General features: G+C 46.4%; 1 protein-coding gene across 1 annotated transcript in view; it reads right to left on the reverse strand.

The window, feature by feature from the left end:
• Positions 1 to 16240, reverse strand: part of LOC124796134 (two pore potassium channel protein sup-9) — a 73487-nt gene that overhangs the window by 16794 nt on the left and 40453 nt on the right. The window contains exons 2-3 of the mRNA XM_047260226.1: positions 16085 to 16240; positions 3657 to 4000 (exon numbers count right to left, since the gene is read on the reverse strand). Coding sequence (XP_047116182.1) covers positions 3657 to 4000; positions 16085 to 16240 — 500 coding nt within the window. The remainder of the gene's footprint in view (positions 1 to 3656; positions 4001 to 16084) is intronic.

Here is a 16240-nt window from a genome sequence, read left to right on the forward strand (position 1 = left end):
AAAAATTGCAGCTGAGACTGGTGTTTCGTTGTACTGATTAACAGAAGTTGCTGACCCAAGCTACTCCAGCATGCTGCAAGTTCGTAAATGAACCCAAGTTGTCAACAAGGCACTGTGCAAGCTGGTGGTGGCTCCATAATGAAGTAGGCTGTGTTTACATGGTATGGACTGGGTCCTCTAGATGTTCGGCTATTTGCAGACAATTTGCAGCCGTTCAGGGACGTCGTGTTCCCAAACAATGACGGGATTTTTATGGATGACAATGCGCCATGTTATCGCGTCACAGTTGTTCGCGACAGATTTGAAGAACATTCTGGACAATTAGAGCAAACGGTTTGGTCGCCCAGATTGCCCGACATGAATCTCATCGACCGTGTATGAGACACAACCGAGAGGCCAGTTCGTGCACAAAATCTTGCACCGGCAACACTTTCGCAATTATGGACGGCTGCTGAGGCAGCACGGTTTCAAAATTTCTGCAGGGGACGTCCAGCGATTTGTTGAGTCCATGCCTCGTCGAGTTGTTGCACTAACCAGGACTAAAGGAGATCTGACACAATATTAGAAGGTACCCCAGGACTTTTGGAGCAACGGCCTTGCCGCAGTGGATACACCGGTTCCCGTCAGATCACAGAAGTTAAGTGCTGTCGGGCGTGGCCGACACTTGGATGGGTAACCCTCCTGGCCGCCATGCGCTGTTGCCATTTTTCGGTGTGCACTCAGCCTCGTGATGCCAACTGCGGAGCTACTCGCCCGAATAGTAGCGGCTCCGGTCAAAGAAAACCATCATAACGACCGGGAGAGCGGTGTGCTGACCACACGCCCCTCCTATCTGCATCCTCCTCTGAGGATGACACGGCGGTCGGATGGTCCCGATGGTCCAATTGAGGCCAAGATGTTCGAAATTCTGAAAAAAATAGGGGTAAGCTACGGGGAACGACGGATAATATAAAATAAGTACAAGAAGCAGGAGGGAACACTAAGACTGGAAGGTCTAGATGGAAAGACTCGGATAAGAAAGAGTGTAAAACAGGGGTGCAGTCTTTCACCCCTACTGTTCAATCTATAAATGAAAGAAGCAATAATGTAAATAAAAGGAAAGTTCAAGAGTGTGATTAAAATTCAGGATGAAAGGATATCAGTGATAAGATACGCTGATGACATTGCTATCCTAAGTGACATGAAGAAGAATGACATGCTATGTTGAATGGAATTGTCTAGTGAGTACAGAATATGGACTGAGAGTGAATTGAAGAAAGACGAAAGTAATGAGAAGTAGCAGAAACGGGAATAGCGATAAACTCAACACCAGACTTTGGGATCATGAGGCAGACGAAGGAATTATGCTATATAGGCAGAAAAATAACCTATGGTGGACGGAACAAGGAGCAGATAAAAAACTAACACTGGCAAAGGGGGTATTCCGGGCTAAGACAGGTCCGCTAGTATCAAACATAGGCCTTACTCTGAGGAAGAAATTTCTGAGAATGTGCTTTTGAAGCACAGCATTCTATGGTAGTGAAAGACGAACTGTGGGAAAACTGGAACAGAAGAGAATCGATTTGAGATGTCGTGCTACGGAAGAATGTTAAAAGTTAGGTGGACTGATAAGGTAAGGAATGAGAAGGAATCGGCGAGGAAAGGAATATGTAGAAAACACAAACACGAAGAAGGGACAGGATGATATGACATCTGTTGAGACAGCTGTAGAGGCTAAAAATACCGGGTGATCAAAAAGTCAGTATAAATTTGAAAACTTAATAAACCACGGAAGAATGTAGATAGAGAGGTAAAAATTGACACACATGCTTGGAATGATATGGGGTTTTATTGGAACAAAAAAAAACACAAAGTTCAGAAAATGTCCGACAGATGGCGCTGGGCAGCAAAACGTCAGTGACTGCGCATGACAATCTTGTATAAAATGAGCTATAATGAGAGAGAGAATCAGATGCGCCAGCAGTCGCAGCATGTTAATGTTACCTGAAAAGGCGCTTTTAGTGAAGCTGTATTATCAGAATGGGGACTGTGCTAGTCCAGCGTTACGATCCTATCGCCATAGGAAGGGGATTCGAACGGGTAAAGGTTCGTTGACTAATGCAGATGTGGCGAGAATGGTTTCGAAGTTCGAAGCCACAGGTTGTTTGGACGATAGACCCCGTAGTGGTCGACCGAGCGCAAGGCGTAATGCTGCTGAGAAAGTTCAGGAAGAAATGGAGACTGTAGCGGGTTCGTCTATGCACGGGGACGTCAGCGCTCGTGCGGTCGCACGTCGCACGGGCATTCCATACACTACTGTTTGGTTGGCACTTAGGCGTACCCTCCGATGCTATCCGTACAAAATCCATCGGCATCATGAACTGTTACCTGGCGATTTAGTGAAGCGGAGGGCATTTGCGATGTGGGCGTTTCAAAAGGTGGCGGAAGATGACGATTGGTTGAGTAACGTGTTGTGGACCGACGAAGCTCATTTCACGCTCCGAGGGGTCTGTCAACGCCCACAACTGCAGAATTTGGGCTACCGAAAACCCTAGAACTGTCGTGGAAACTCCACTGCTCGACGAGAAAGTCACGGTATGGGTTGGAATTACCACATCTACCGTTATCGGGCCTTTTTTCTTCGAGGAAATGCGTGATTCTGGTTTTGTAACTACTATCGTGACGGGTGAGAGGTGCGCTGATATGTTACAGAATCGCATCATCCCCAGCCTGGCTGATGAACACCTGCTGGAACGTACGATGTTTATGCGGGATGGCGCTCCACCCCATATTGCTAGACGCGTGAAAGATCTCTTGCGCGCGTCGTTTGGTGATTATCGTGTGCTCAGCCGCCACTTTCGTCATGCTTGGCCTCCCAAGTCACCAGACCTCAGTCCGTGCGATTATTGGCTTTGGGGTTACCTGAAGTCGCAAGTGTATCGTGATCGACCGACATCTCTAGGGATGCTGAAAGACAACATCCGACGCCAATGCCTCACCATAACTCCAGACATGCTTTACAGTGCTGTTCACAACATTGTTCCTCGACTACAGCTGTTATTGAGGGATGGTGGTGGACATATTGAGCATTTCCTGTAAAGAACATCATCTTTGCTTTGTCTTACTTTGTTATGCTAATAATTGGTATTCTGATCAGATGAAGCGCCATCTGTCGGACATGTTATGAACTTTGGCCTTTTTGTGGTTCTAATAAAACCCCATGTTTTATTAGAACTAAAAAAAAAACCAAGCATGTGTGTCAATTTGTACCTCTCTATGTACATTATTCCGTGATTTATTCAGTTTTCAAATTTATACTGACTTTTTGATCACCCAGTAGATTAAAACCCATTGACTGTTTCCAGAATCAGAGTAACTATTTCGAAGAAGTGCCAAATTACAGATTCTTAGATGTGCAATATTGGTGTCTTCTAGTTACGTGATTTACTTGACATCTGAAATTGTTTTTGGGTAGATTTGAATCTAGAGAAGTTGCTGCTGTTGGCAGAACTGGAGAACAACGAGTAGATGAGCATCCAGATAACCGACAGCAATTGCTCACACTTGCCGCAAGGATTTTTTCTTTTTTTACAATTAAGTAATTGTGGCAAAGTTGGTTGCGGAAATCGACATTGTCACACAACCTCGCGAGGCAGCCGAAGATGAAGAGGACGCACCTGCAGGGCGACGTAGTCGCCGAAGCCGATGGTGGTGAGCGTGACGAAGCAGTAGTAGAAGGAGTCGAAGTAGCTCCAGCCCTCGTAGCGCGAGAAGACGGCGGCGCCGGTGGTGATGATGGCCGAACTGAGCAGTCCCGTGGCGAGCATCAGGTTCATCTCGGTCGCCTCGACGCGCGAGCACCGCATGTACGTCTTGGCGCGTCGGATCACCACCGAGGCGAACTTGTTGAGGCGCTCGCCGATGCTCTGGAACATCACCAGCCCCAGCGGGATGCCCACCATGGCGTACGCCATGCAGAACGCCTTCCCACCGATCGTCACCGGCGTCGAGTGGCCGTACCCTGCCGAGCAGAAGCAAAGGGGATATCTCGGTACAGCGATGTCACCGAATGCAAGGAAAATCCTTGTGCGACTCTGGCGCATCTTCTAAACGAGTAATGCTAACAGTTTGCACAGAACCATAAGAGCTTTGTGCAGTAATGCAAGTGGCATGATTTGCTAATCAATTTCATACAGTGGTATTAAGGGGGGTAAGACGTCAAACGGGCCGTCTTGGAGCAGGACAGACACCACAGTACATTTTAATTTCCACTGTCTATACTTTTACGAATAAATTTATAAAACTTTGTCAACATGACCAGGAAGGATTCAGGATTAAAAATCATAGCAGTGGAAGTTACTAAAAAAATAACAAAATAATTTTTTTTACATGTGAAAGTTCATCATTTTTTCACTTCTATTGCCTGCGTTTGTTGCTATAGGTACACGTTTCTTCAGAAGTAAGAGAGATTCTTCCATGAATTTTGCACAGCATACAAATCATACTTACAGGTGTATGAAACTCTAGAAATTATTTAATTTATGAAAAAAAATGAATGTTCTGTTACATTATAAACTTTATGCTTAGAAAAAACTCAAATATTGAAGTTAATTATCTCAATTTTTACCACAGTTTTTAATATATTTGGAAAATTCGAGGGTTTGATACACCTGTAAGTATGGTTTGTATGCTGTGCAAAATTAATCAAAGAATCTCCCTTACTTATGAAGAAAAGTGTACCTATAGCAACAAATGCAGCCAATGGTAAGTGAAAAAAAGGTGAAATACAAATGTAAAAAAATAAATTATTTTCTTATATTTTTGGACTTCCACCACTATAAGTGTAAATCCTGAATCCTTTCTGGTCATTCTGACAAAGTTTTATGAATTTATTTTTAAAAGTATAGACAGTGGAAGTTAAAAATTCCTGTGGTGTCTCTCCTGCTCCAAGTCGTCCAGCTTGACGTCCTACCCCGCTTAAAATATTGAAACGCCAGAATATGATGATATGGTTATGTACCACTCTGTATCAGGCAGCTGGCCGCAGTATTTCATAATTGCGACACCTCCTTCATTTTGTGTTCCTTGCGGGAATGTCAACAAGCGCGAAACGAAACGGCAGCGATTCATCACGTTAGCAGGTAAGGTGGAAAGCAGGACATCAGCGCTTTGCACGAACTGGGTAGTTAGCGTCAGCAGAAGCCTAGTAAAGCAATACTACTGAGAAGTATCATGTCACCATGTAACGTGAAGTAAGAAGCCACATCGCTAACGGGAGAAGGCATATTGAATATTATTACGCACCAATCTGTTGGCATAACAAGTGTGTTAAGCAAATAGGACGCGAATGAATCGCCGATACATTCGTATTAGGAAACCCTATGCAGTCATTACAAGGTATGTTGGGTCAACACCAGCTGATGTGTCACGCTATAAATAGGCCAGCATTTGAGTTCAGAAGAGAGTTTGTCAGAAGGATCGATGGCGAACAGAAGGCTCGTACTCGATTCTCTGACACAGTATTAACGCTGGTTACAAGTCTGTTGTAGATTTCCTGCTCGTACTCAACACCGCCAACAGCGGCCGGAGAGATGTCTTCCTCTCTGTAAGCACCAGCCTCCAGTTCGGCGCTGCTGACAGCTTCCAATGCAGATGGGAAAGCCTGGGGGTCTTCTGAGTCGATTCGGGCCAGGGCACCAGCGTTCCTGACACTGCACGGCAGGCCAGGGTTGGCGCACTTCTCGACCACACGGCAACCATCAACACGGTTCGGAGAGCAGAGATGAGCCAGAGTTACGGGAGGACCTCCTAGGCCGACGTGTATAAGCCACATACGCACGCGCCACCTTCTTCGCGTGCGGAGGGTGGAGACGCAGCATCCACTTCCTGACAAGGGAACCTCCCCATCGCACCCCCCTCAGATTTAGTAATAAGTTGGCACAGTGGATAGGCCATGAAAAACTGAACACAGATCAGTCGAGAAAACAGGAAGAAGTTGTGTGGAACTATGAAAAAAATAAGCAAAATATACAAACTGAGTAGCCCATGCGCAGGACAGGCAACATCAAGCAGTGTGTGAGCTTAGGCGCACCGTGGTCCCGTGGTTAGCGTGAGCAGCTGCGGAACGACAGGTCTTTGGTTCGAGTCTTCCCTCGAGTGAGAAATTAAATTTTTTATTTTCAGACAGTTATTATCTGTACGTCCGTCCGTCCGATGCGAGGTAACTACGCCGCAGTATGGGGACGCTACACCTAAACAAACATCGAAACACACGACGTCAGTCGACTACAGCGACAGAGCACAGGGAAAACTGTGAAACTGTTGCATTCATTTGTTGCAGTTTATGTGACAAACTTTTATGTTTTCATCACTTTTTTGGGAGTGATTATCACATCCACAAGAAAACCTAAATCGGGTAAGGCGGAAGAATCTTTATACCCATTCGCCAAGTGTAAAAGTTAGGTGGGTCGACAACATATTCCTGTCATGTGACGCACATGCCGTCACCAGTGTCATATAGAATATATCAGACGTGTTTTCCTGTGGAGGAATCGGTTAACCTATGACCTTGCGATCAAATGTTTTCGGTTCCCATTGGAGAGGCACGTCCTTTAGTTTACTAATCGCACGGTTTTGCGGTGCGGTCGCAAAACACAGACACTAAACTTATTACAGTGAACAGAGACGTCAATGAATGAACGGACAGATCATAACTTTGCGAAAATAAAGAAAGTAAACTTTTCACTCGAGGGAAGACTTGAACCAAGGACCTCTCGTTCCGCAGCTGCTCACGCTAACCACTGGACCACGGCGCTCGTGAGCTCACACTGTCCTTGATGTGACCTATCTTGCGCGTGGGCTACTCAGTTTGTCTATTTTGCTTTTTTTTTTTATATTTCCACACAACTTCTTCCTGTTTTCTCGATTGATCTGTGTTCAGTTTTTCAAGGCCTATCCACTGTGCCAACTTATAACTAAATCTGAGGGGGGTGCGATGGGGAGGTTCCCTTGTGAGTAGCTGCCGGGAGCTCGCAGCACACCCGGATAAGCAGCGGCAGAGGACCGCTGTAGCATAGCTAAAGGAGAGATGTACTTGCAGAAATAAAAGGTTAAAAGTCACTCTTCTTTTACTGCACCCACCGGCGTACACAGGTTACAGCCACCTCCTCTTCCCTGAGGAACCGGCAAGTGGCGAACTGGGAGAGTGTCTCCTGACACACCACCCATCTGCCACGCCTCCCAATAGTCGTCACCTGAAATATTATTAAAAACAAGGTGGTGATGATGCGACGAATGTGACGTTGCATCACGAGCCGTTCAGAGGTGTTTTGAATGGAATATGGAGGAACCACCCAGAGTGAGCTGGGGCTAGGTTGTCTGGGGGAGGAGACCAGACAGCGAGGTCTTCGGTCTCGTCGGATTAGGGAAGGACGGGGAAGGAAGCCGGCCGTGCCCTTTCAAAGGAACCATCCTGGCATTTGCCTAGAGCGATTTAGGGAAATCACGGAGAACCTAAATCAGGATGGCCGGACGCGGGATTGAACTGTCGTCCTCCCAAATACGAGTCAAGTGTACTAGCCACTGCACCACCTTGCTCGGTTCAGAGTGAGTTGATGGAGGATATGTGTACCCTCAAATGGGTAGATATTTTGAAGTACATTGATAAAGAAGAGTATTATGTTTTCACCAGTGGGAGGAGAATATATGGAATTGTTGGAGTGAAGCGGCATTTCGTCAGGGCAGATTGGGACATTCAGTTCAGATTTGGTTTGGAGGGGTTTAGCTTTACACTTGTAGGAGTAGGTGGAATGGGAAGGGTTGTACATGTTTCAGAGCGATTGGGACTGGAGGTTAAGACTGTGTTGGTACAGGTAGTTGGCCATGTAGTGATGGTATGAGGGGGTAGGGTTTTGCAGTCAGGAGTTAAATGCTCTTCGAAGATGAGGCAGTAGTGGGAATGGTAATCTTTGGCCTCGTGTTTGCAAGGTTCTACTTTGCGTTTTCGATGAAATCAGTAGGATCCATACTTATCGAGGCCTGTGGTAGATGGGTCTTCGAGAAGACGCGAAAGAGGAAAGCGGTCACGATTATGTAGAAATCAGCACATGTACTTTCTTTCGCCAACAACAGGTACGAGCACACAGGTCTATACAATCTTGAATATCTGGACTGTGGTCGGTTTCACATTGGACATACCAGTACACCATTTGAGATTAGATTCAAGGAACGCACAGCAGCACTAAGAACCAAAACATACCACACATGAGCAATAGCCTCCATCCAGCATGCAAGCAAACACCAAGTTGACGATAGAAGTACATATCAGAATCCTGCGTATCCAGTCTAAAGCTAAAGAACTAGACATTCTTGAAACACTCCGAATATACAAACAATAAAGCAAACAACTTCAGTCTATCCTAAATGACGAAAATGACAGCAGTTACATCAGCATTATCTTTGTTTTTAACAGCAGCCTACATGATTAAATTTGAAATGCGTGCACACACACACACACACACACACACACACACACACACACACACACACACACACACACACAATCCTTCCCTTCATGTTTACCATAAATAATTAGTTAGTTTTTACCCCTGACAGATTGAGAGTATATACACTCCTGGAAATGGAAAAAAGAACACATTGACACCGGTGTGTCAGACCAACCATACTTGCTCCGGACACTGCGAGAGGGCTGTACAAGCAATGATCACACGCACGGCACAGCGGACACACCAGGAACCGCGGTGTTGGCCGTCGAATGGCGGTAGCTGCGCAGCATTTGTGCACCGCCGCCGTCAGTGTCAGCCAGTTTGCCGTGGCATACGGAGCTCCATCGCAGTCTTTAACACTGGTAGCATGCCGCGACAGCGTGGACGTGAACCGTATGTGCAGTTGACGGACTTTGAGCGAGGGCGTGTAGTGGGCATGCGGGAGGCCGGGTGGACGTACCGCCGAATTGCTCAACACGTGGGGCGTGAGGTCTCCATAGTACATCGATGTTGTCGCCAGTGGTCGGCGGAAGGTGCACGTGCCCGTCGACCTGGAACCGGACCGCAGCGACGCACGGATGCACGCCAAGACCGTAGGACCCTACGCAGTGCCGTAGGGGACCGCACCGCCACTTCCCAGCAAATTAGGGACACTGTTGCTCCTGGGGTATCGGCGAGGACCATTCGCAACCGTCTCCATGAAGCTGGGCTACGGTCCCGCACACCGTTAGGCCGTCTTCCGCTCACGCCCCAACATCGTGCAGCCCGCCTCCAGTGGTGTCGCGACAGGCGTGAATGGAGGGACGAATGGAGACGTGTCGTCTTCAGCGATGAGAGTCGCTTCTGCCTTGGTGCCAATGATGGTCGTATGCGTGTTTGGCGCCGTGCAGGTGAGCGCCACAATCAGGACTGCATACGACCGAGGCACACAGGGCCAACACCCGGCATCATGGTGTGGGGAGCGATCTCCTACACTGGCCGTACACCACTGGTGATCGTCGAGGGGACACTGAATAGTGCACGGTATATCCAAACCGTCATCGAACCCATCGTTCTACCATTCCTAGACCGGCAAGGGAACTTGCTGTTCCAACAGGACAATGCACGTCCGCATGTATCCCGTGCCACCCAACGTGCTCTAGAAGGTGTAAGTCAACTACCCTGGCCAGCAAGATCTCCGGATCTGTCCCCCATTGAGCATGTTTGGGACTGGATGAAGCGTCGTCTCACGCGGTCTGCACGTCCAGCACGAACGCTGGTCCAACTGAGGCGCCAGGTGGAAATGGCATGGCAAGCCGTTGCACAGGACTACATCCAGCATCTCTACGATCGTCTCCATGGGAGAATAGCAGCCTGCATTGCTGCGAAAGGTGGATATACACTGTACTAGTGCCGACATTGTGCATGCTCTGTTGCCTGTGTCTATGTGCCTGTGGTTCTGTCAGTGTGATCATGTGATGTATCTGACCCCAGGAATGTGTCAATAAAGTTTCCCCTTCCTGGGACAATGAATTCACGGTGTTCTTATTTCAATTTCCAGGAGTGTATATCAATTTATACTATAAATAGAACATATATCTGTATATTATTTTAAAGCATATGTCTACCTGCAAATTATCGAAGCATGATCAATGTATTAATTCGACATTTATTTATTTATAATATGTAACAGATGAAAGCCCATCAGACCCACAGCTCTGGCATAACCAAATCTTTGCTATGCTTCTGTGACTCCTATATCCGAATTCCAGCCTAAATTATTTATGTATATTGTTGTCACTGTTGGCAACACAATTATTACACTTAATATTTTCAACAGCTCACCTGATAACTTTGACAGGAAAAGATTTGTGTACCACTTGGAATATTTACTCTCACACTCTTATTAATCTCCTCCACCAAAGCTAGCGGTTCAGGCGCTCAGTCCGGAACCGCGCGACTACTACGGTCGCAGGTTCGAATCCTGCCTCGGGCATGGATGTGTGTGATGTCCTTAGGTTAGTTAGGTTTAAGTAGTTCTAAGTTCTAGGGGACTGATGACCACAGATGTTAAGTCCCATAGTGCTCAGAGCCATTTTCCTCCACCAAAGATCTCCAAAATGCTTTAAAAATTGCTCTGAAATTTAGTTTTATTTTGCTGTCTGTTCTTTGTGCTTTCAAAAGTGCCTCTATTTTGCTATATGCTTTTTGCAGCAATAAGTTTCCAGACGCCAACTTTGTTTGCAAAGTATGACAGTTTAAATGTGATGTATTACGAAAGTGAAAGGAGCCTGTGACCACTGGAGTTATTCTGGTTTAGTCGATGTATGTTAAGTTCCCATTTATGATATGAATGCATGGCGTCTCTTTTTTGGACATACCTGAAAGAACAGACACCACGTGGAATCCGCAGCTGTGATACGTTGAGGGTGGAGGGGGTGGGGTGTAGAAAGGAAAGGAAAGGAAAGGGGAGGGATTACAGATGTCAGCCACATTGGGAAATTTGTGAAATCATTAGCGACGAGTGAAAATGTGTACATCATCAACCTGATGATGGAGGTTTACATCTCTGAAACGCGTTGTGGAAATAAACAGTGACTGTTAACATTCGATGACAGGTACGAGAATAAGCTGTATGAAATTGATTAGCAGATCACATCACTTACACTGCTGCACAAAGCTGTTATGGTTCACAAACTGTAGGCTGAAGAGCAGCTATATGGCTGCTGCCAGCGTATTACACACAGCAACATGATTCCATTACATCATTGAATTATTTCTCACAAAGGAACGTACACCATGAAATAAGCAACAGATCAAGCCATGGAAAATGAATATTGTCAGTGTCTATAATTACAAATATCAGCCCGCAACATTCTCCCTACCAAGGTAAACTTCTAAAGGATACAGTTCGTATCTTTCCATCTCTTCCGTCATGAAGATCTTCCATCCGCACCTTCTTCTACATGTGACGTGAGCGAATATCCTCGTGCAAAATTACGACATTCCCATCTGGCGTCTTCCTGAATCTGTCCTTGGTTGATGAGCTTCATAGAAGTTTTTGAGCACTATCACGTACTTTTTCTTCCACCTCTTCTCCCACGCTCTGGGGTAAGGAAACGTAATGCGCGACCTGCAGTCAGGGGTCGTATTCGAATATCGAATCACCAGCGAGTGAGCTCCTAAGGTGTTGTTAAAATGTTATTAAACTGCATTTTGATGTCGATTTAACGTCCCATCGACAACGAGGTTATTAGAAACATTTTGACGAGAATGAAGAGACTGCGAACATGTTTACGATGTTTATGATACCCGATTTTGATGGCAGTTATAAAAGGTGTTTTGAAAAAGTGAAACTGGCCCTTTTTACTAAATTTCGTAGCTCCTCGTGGCATATTATGCAATAGTCGTTGAGGAAGTAACGGACTGTGTGGTAATTTTGGCGAGCATAACAACAAATTTAACCTCTACTGAAATGAAGATTGTTTATAAGCTGACCCTATCGGGAATCAGACAGAATGTAATGAATTCGATGTAACAGTAGGAATGTTATACGTGAAATTACAGGTGAGCTGTAAATAGAATTTCTTGAACAACGCACCAGAGACTTGCCATTAGGGTACAGACTTGGAAGCGGTTTTATGAGTTGACTGTTCTGAGAAATACTTAATCGATTCTTAAAGCACTTGCCAAATATTCGATAATCTAATTCCGAAAAGTATAACGAAGTTTCAGCTACTTAAAAAAATGTTACAGTCTGCGTATACAAGCAATGCTGTCATAGCTTTCACTGATTTAATTGGCTGAGTGTGTGTTATCCATGGCGAGGGAGCGGAATGAATGCAGTTCATATAGGTAAGTGAAACCATCCGCTGAAGTACTGCAGATGCATGTAGTCACAACAGCTATGCCGCCACAAGGGGAAATGAGCTCCCGAGTAGTTTTTGAATAGTATACAGGGTGTTAAGAAATTCCCACTACAACCTTCTAGGGCTTGTAGAGGGAGCGAGTACATAATATTTTCAATAGGAAAGCATGCCAGTAAACGTCATCCAGCGAAGCTACAGACCGTTAAAGTTATAGGCGCCAACGCCTGTAAATGAATGTACATAGAGGGTGATTTCGTGATGATGTTACAAACTTTCAAGGATGATGCAGAACGATAAATTTATCAATTCGAGCTTAGGTTCCCTGTCCGGGAAACGAACGAGTCGAAAGTTATAAGCGAAAATCATTCTGATACCTCTGACAAAAAAAAGTCTGATAGACATGGGTTTTAAAATGCATACCTTAAAAGCTATAATCATTTGTTTTTCTTATTTGGTCCATACAACCATGTCTGAAAGTTGCATACCCTACATTATTAGCAACAGCAGTACAGGTACATGTATTCCGCTTTCAGACGCATCAGAATCATTTTCGCTTGCAACTCTCGACTCATTCGTTTGCAAACTAGGGACCCTTACCTCAGGTTGACACATTTATCCTTGTCCATCATCCTTGAAAGTTTGTAACATCATCACGGATCGACACTAAAGAACCAAAGAAACTGGAATACCTGCCTAATACAGTATGTGATCAAAAGTATCGGGATACCCCCAAAAACATACGTTTTTCATATTAGTTATATTGTGCTGCCACCTACTGTCAGGTACTCCATATCAGCGACCTCAGTAGTTATATCGTGAGACAGCGGAATGGCGAGCTCCGCGGAACTTACGGACTTCGAACGTGGTCAGGTGATTGGATGTCACTTGCGTTATACGTCTGTACGCGAGATTTCCACACTCCTTAATATCCCTAGGTACGCTGTTCCCGATGTGGTAGTGAAGTGGAAACGTGAAGGGACACGCACAGCATAAAAGCGTTCAGGCCGACCTCGTCTGTTGACTGAGAGAGACAGCCGACAGTTGAAGAGCTTCGTAATGTGTAAGAGGCTTCACACAGGAATTCGAAACTGCATCAGGATCCACTGAAAGTACTACGCAAGTTAGGCGGGAGGTGAGAAAACTTGGATTTTATGGTTGAGCGGCTGCTCATAAGCCACACATCACGCCGGTAAGTGCCAAACGACGCCTCGCTTGATGTAAGGAGTGAAAACATTGGACGATTGAACAGTAGAAAAACGTTGTGTCTAGTGACGAATCACGGTACACAATGTGGCGATCCGATGGCATGGTGTGGGTTTGCAAATGCCCGGTGAACGTCATCTGCCAGCGTGTGTAGGGCCAACAGTAAAATTCGGAGGCGGTGGTGCTGTGGTGTGGTCGCGTATTTCACGGAGGGGGCTTGCATCCCTTGTTGTTTTGCAAGGGACTATCACAGCACAGGCCTACATTGATGTTTTAAGCACCTTCTTGCTTCCCACTGTTAAAGAGCAATTCTGGGATGGCGACTGCATCTTTCAACACGATCGAGCACCTGTTCGCAATGAACGGCCTGTGGCGGAGTGGTTACACGACAATAACATCTCTGTAATGGACCGGCCTGTACAGAGTCCTGACCCGAATCCTGTAGAACACCTCTGGGATGTTTTGGAACGCCGACTTAGTGCCGGGCCTCACCGACCGACATCGATACCTCTCCTCAGTGCAGCACTCTGTGAAGAAACCTTCCAGCACCTGATTGAACGTATGCCTGCGAGAGTGGAAGCTGTCATCAAGGCTAAGGGTGGGCCAACACCATAGTGAATTCTAGCATTACCGATGGAGGACGCTACGAACTCGTAAGCCATTTTCAGCCAAGTGTCCGGATACTTTTGATCACATAGTAGGGACACTGTAGGGACCTTACGAGCACGTTGAAGTGCCACAACACGACGTGGCATGGACTCGACTAACGTCTGAAGTAGTGCTGGAGGGATCTGACACCATGAATCCCACAGGGCTGTACATAAATCTGTAAGAGTACGAGGGGGTGAAGATATCTTCTGAACAGCACGTTGCAAGACATCTCAGATATGCTCAATAATGTTCATGTCTTTGGAGTTTGGTGGCCGCCGAAATGTTTAAACTCAGAAGAGTTTTCCTGTAGCCACTCTGTAGCAATTTGGGCGTTTGGGGGTGTCGAATTGACTTGCTGGAATTGCCCAAATTGCTCAACGGACAAGAATGGATGCAGGTGACCAGACAGGATGCTTATGTACGTGTCACCTGTCAGAGTCGTATCTAGACATGTCAGGGGTCCGATATCATTGCAACTGCACACGCCCCACACCATAACAGAGCCTCTACCAGCTTGAGCAGTCCGCTGCTGACATGCAGGGTCCATGGATTCATGAGGTTATCTTCATACCCGTACACGTCCATCCGTTCGATAAAATTTAAAATGAGACTCGTCCGACGGGGCAACATATTTCCAGTCATCAATAGTCCAATATCGGTGTTGACGGGCCCAGGCGAAGGGCAAAGCTTTGTGTCGTGCAGTCATCAGGGGTACACGAGTGGGCCTTCGGCTCCGAAAGCGCATATCGATGCTCTTTTGTTGAATGGTTTTCACGCTGACACTTGTTGATGGCCCAGCACTGAAATCTGCAGCAATTTGCGGAAGTTTCCAGATCGAGATTTTCACTGTGCAGCGGAGTGTGAGATGATATGAAACTTCCTGGCAGATTAAAACTGTGCGCCGAACCGAGACTCGATTCTGGGAGAAGCAAAACTGTGAGGACGGGGCGTGAGTCGTGCTTGGGTAGCTCAGTAGGTAGAACACTTGCCCGCGAAAGGCAAAGGTCCCGAGTTCGAGTCTCGGTCCGGCACACAGTTTTAATCTGCCAGGAAGTTTCAATTTGCGGAAGGGTTGCACTTCTATCACGTTGAACGATTCTCTTCAGTTGGTCTCGTTCTTTGATGATCTTTTTCCGGCCGCAGCGACGTCGGAGATCTGATGTTTTACCGAACTCCTGAAATTCACAGTACACTCGTGAAATAATCGAACGGGAAAATCTCCACTTCAGTGCCGCGCGGGGTAGTACGCGGTATGAGGCATCCTGGTCGCGGTCCGGGCAGCTCCCTCAGTCATACGTTCGAGTCCTCCCTCGGGCATGGGCGCATGTGTTGACTTTAGCGTAAGTTAGTTGAAGTTAGATTAAGTAGTGTGTAAGGTTAGGGACCGATGACCTCAGCAGTTTGGTCCCATAAGACCTTACCACAAGTTTCCAACAATTTCCACTTCATCGCTACCTCGGAGATGCTGTGTCGTATCGCTCGTGCGTCGACTGTAACACCACTTTCATACTCGCTTAAATCTTGATAACCTGTCATTGTAACAGCAATAAACGATCTAACAACTACGTCAGACACTTATTTTATGCAGGCGTTGCCGACCGCAGTGCCGTATTCTGCCTGTTTACATATCTCTGTATTTGATTGCGGGTCGTATACCAGTTTCTTTGGCGCGTCAGTGTACATACATTTACATTCGCCGGCGGCTATAAATTTGACGCTCTGTAGCCTTTCCGGACATGGGCTCCTATTCATAATACTATGTACTCACTTCTTTCTACAAGTACTAGAAGCATGTAACAGTCAGTACAGTACATGGCAAATGACGCAGAGCTGTGCAGCTGACAGCAAGTGATGGTGGACAGAGTGCAGGAGCAGGCGGCGTCAGCGTGGCGCACTCACCTATCATGGCGAGCACGACGGTCGCGAAGTAGAAGGCGCCCGCAAACTTCCACTGCGGTCCCGCCTTGTGCGGCTTGTTCTCGATGATGACCACCTCGATGACGCGGTAGTCCTCCGCCGTGATGTTGTACTTCTTCACCAGCTGCTCCTTCAGAT

Source organism: Schistocerca piceifrons, chromosome 4 (assembly GCF_021461385.2).
Source record: "Schistocerca piceifrons isolate TAMUIC-IGC-003096 chromosome 4, iqSchPice1.1, whole genome shotgun sequence".
Lineage (NCBI taxonomy): Eukaryota > Metazoa > Arthropoda > Insecta > Orthoptera > Acrididae > Schistocerca > Schistocerca piceifrons.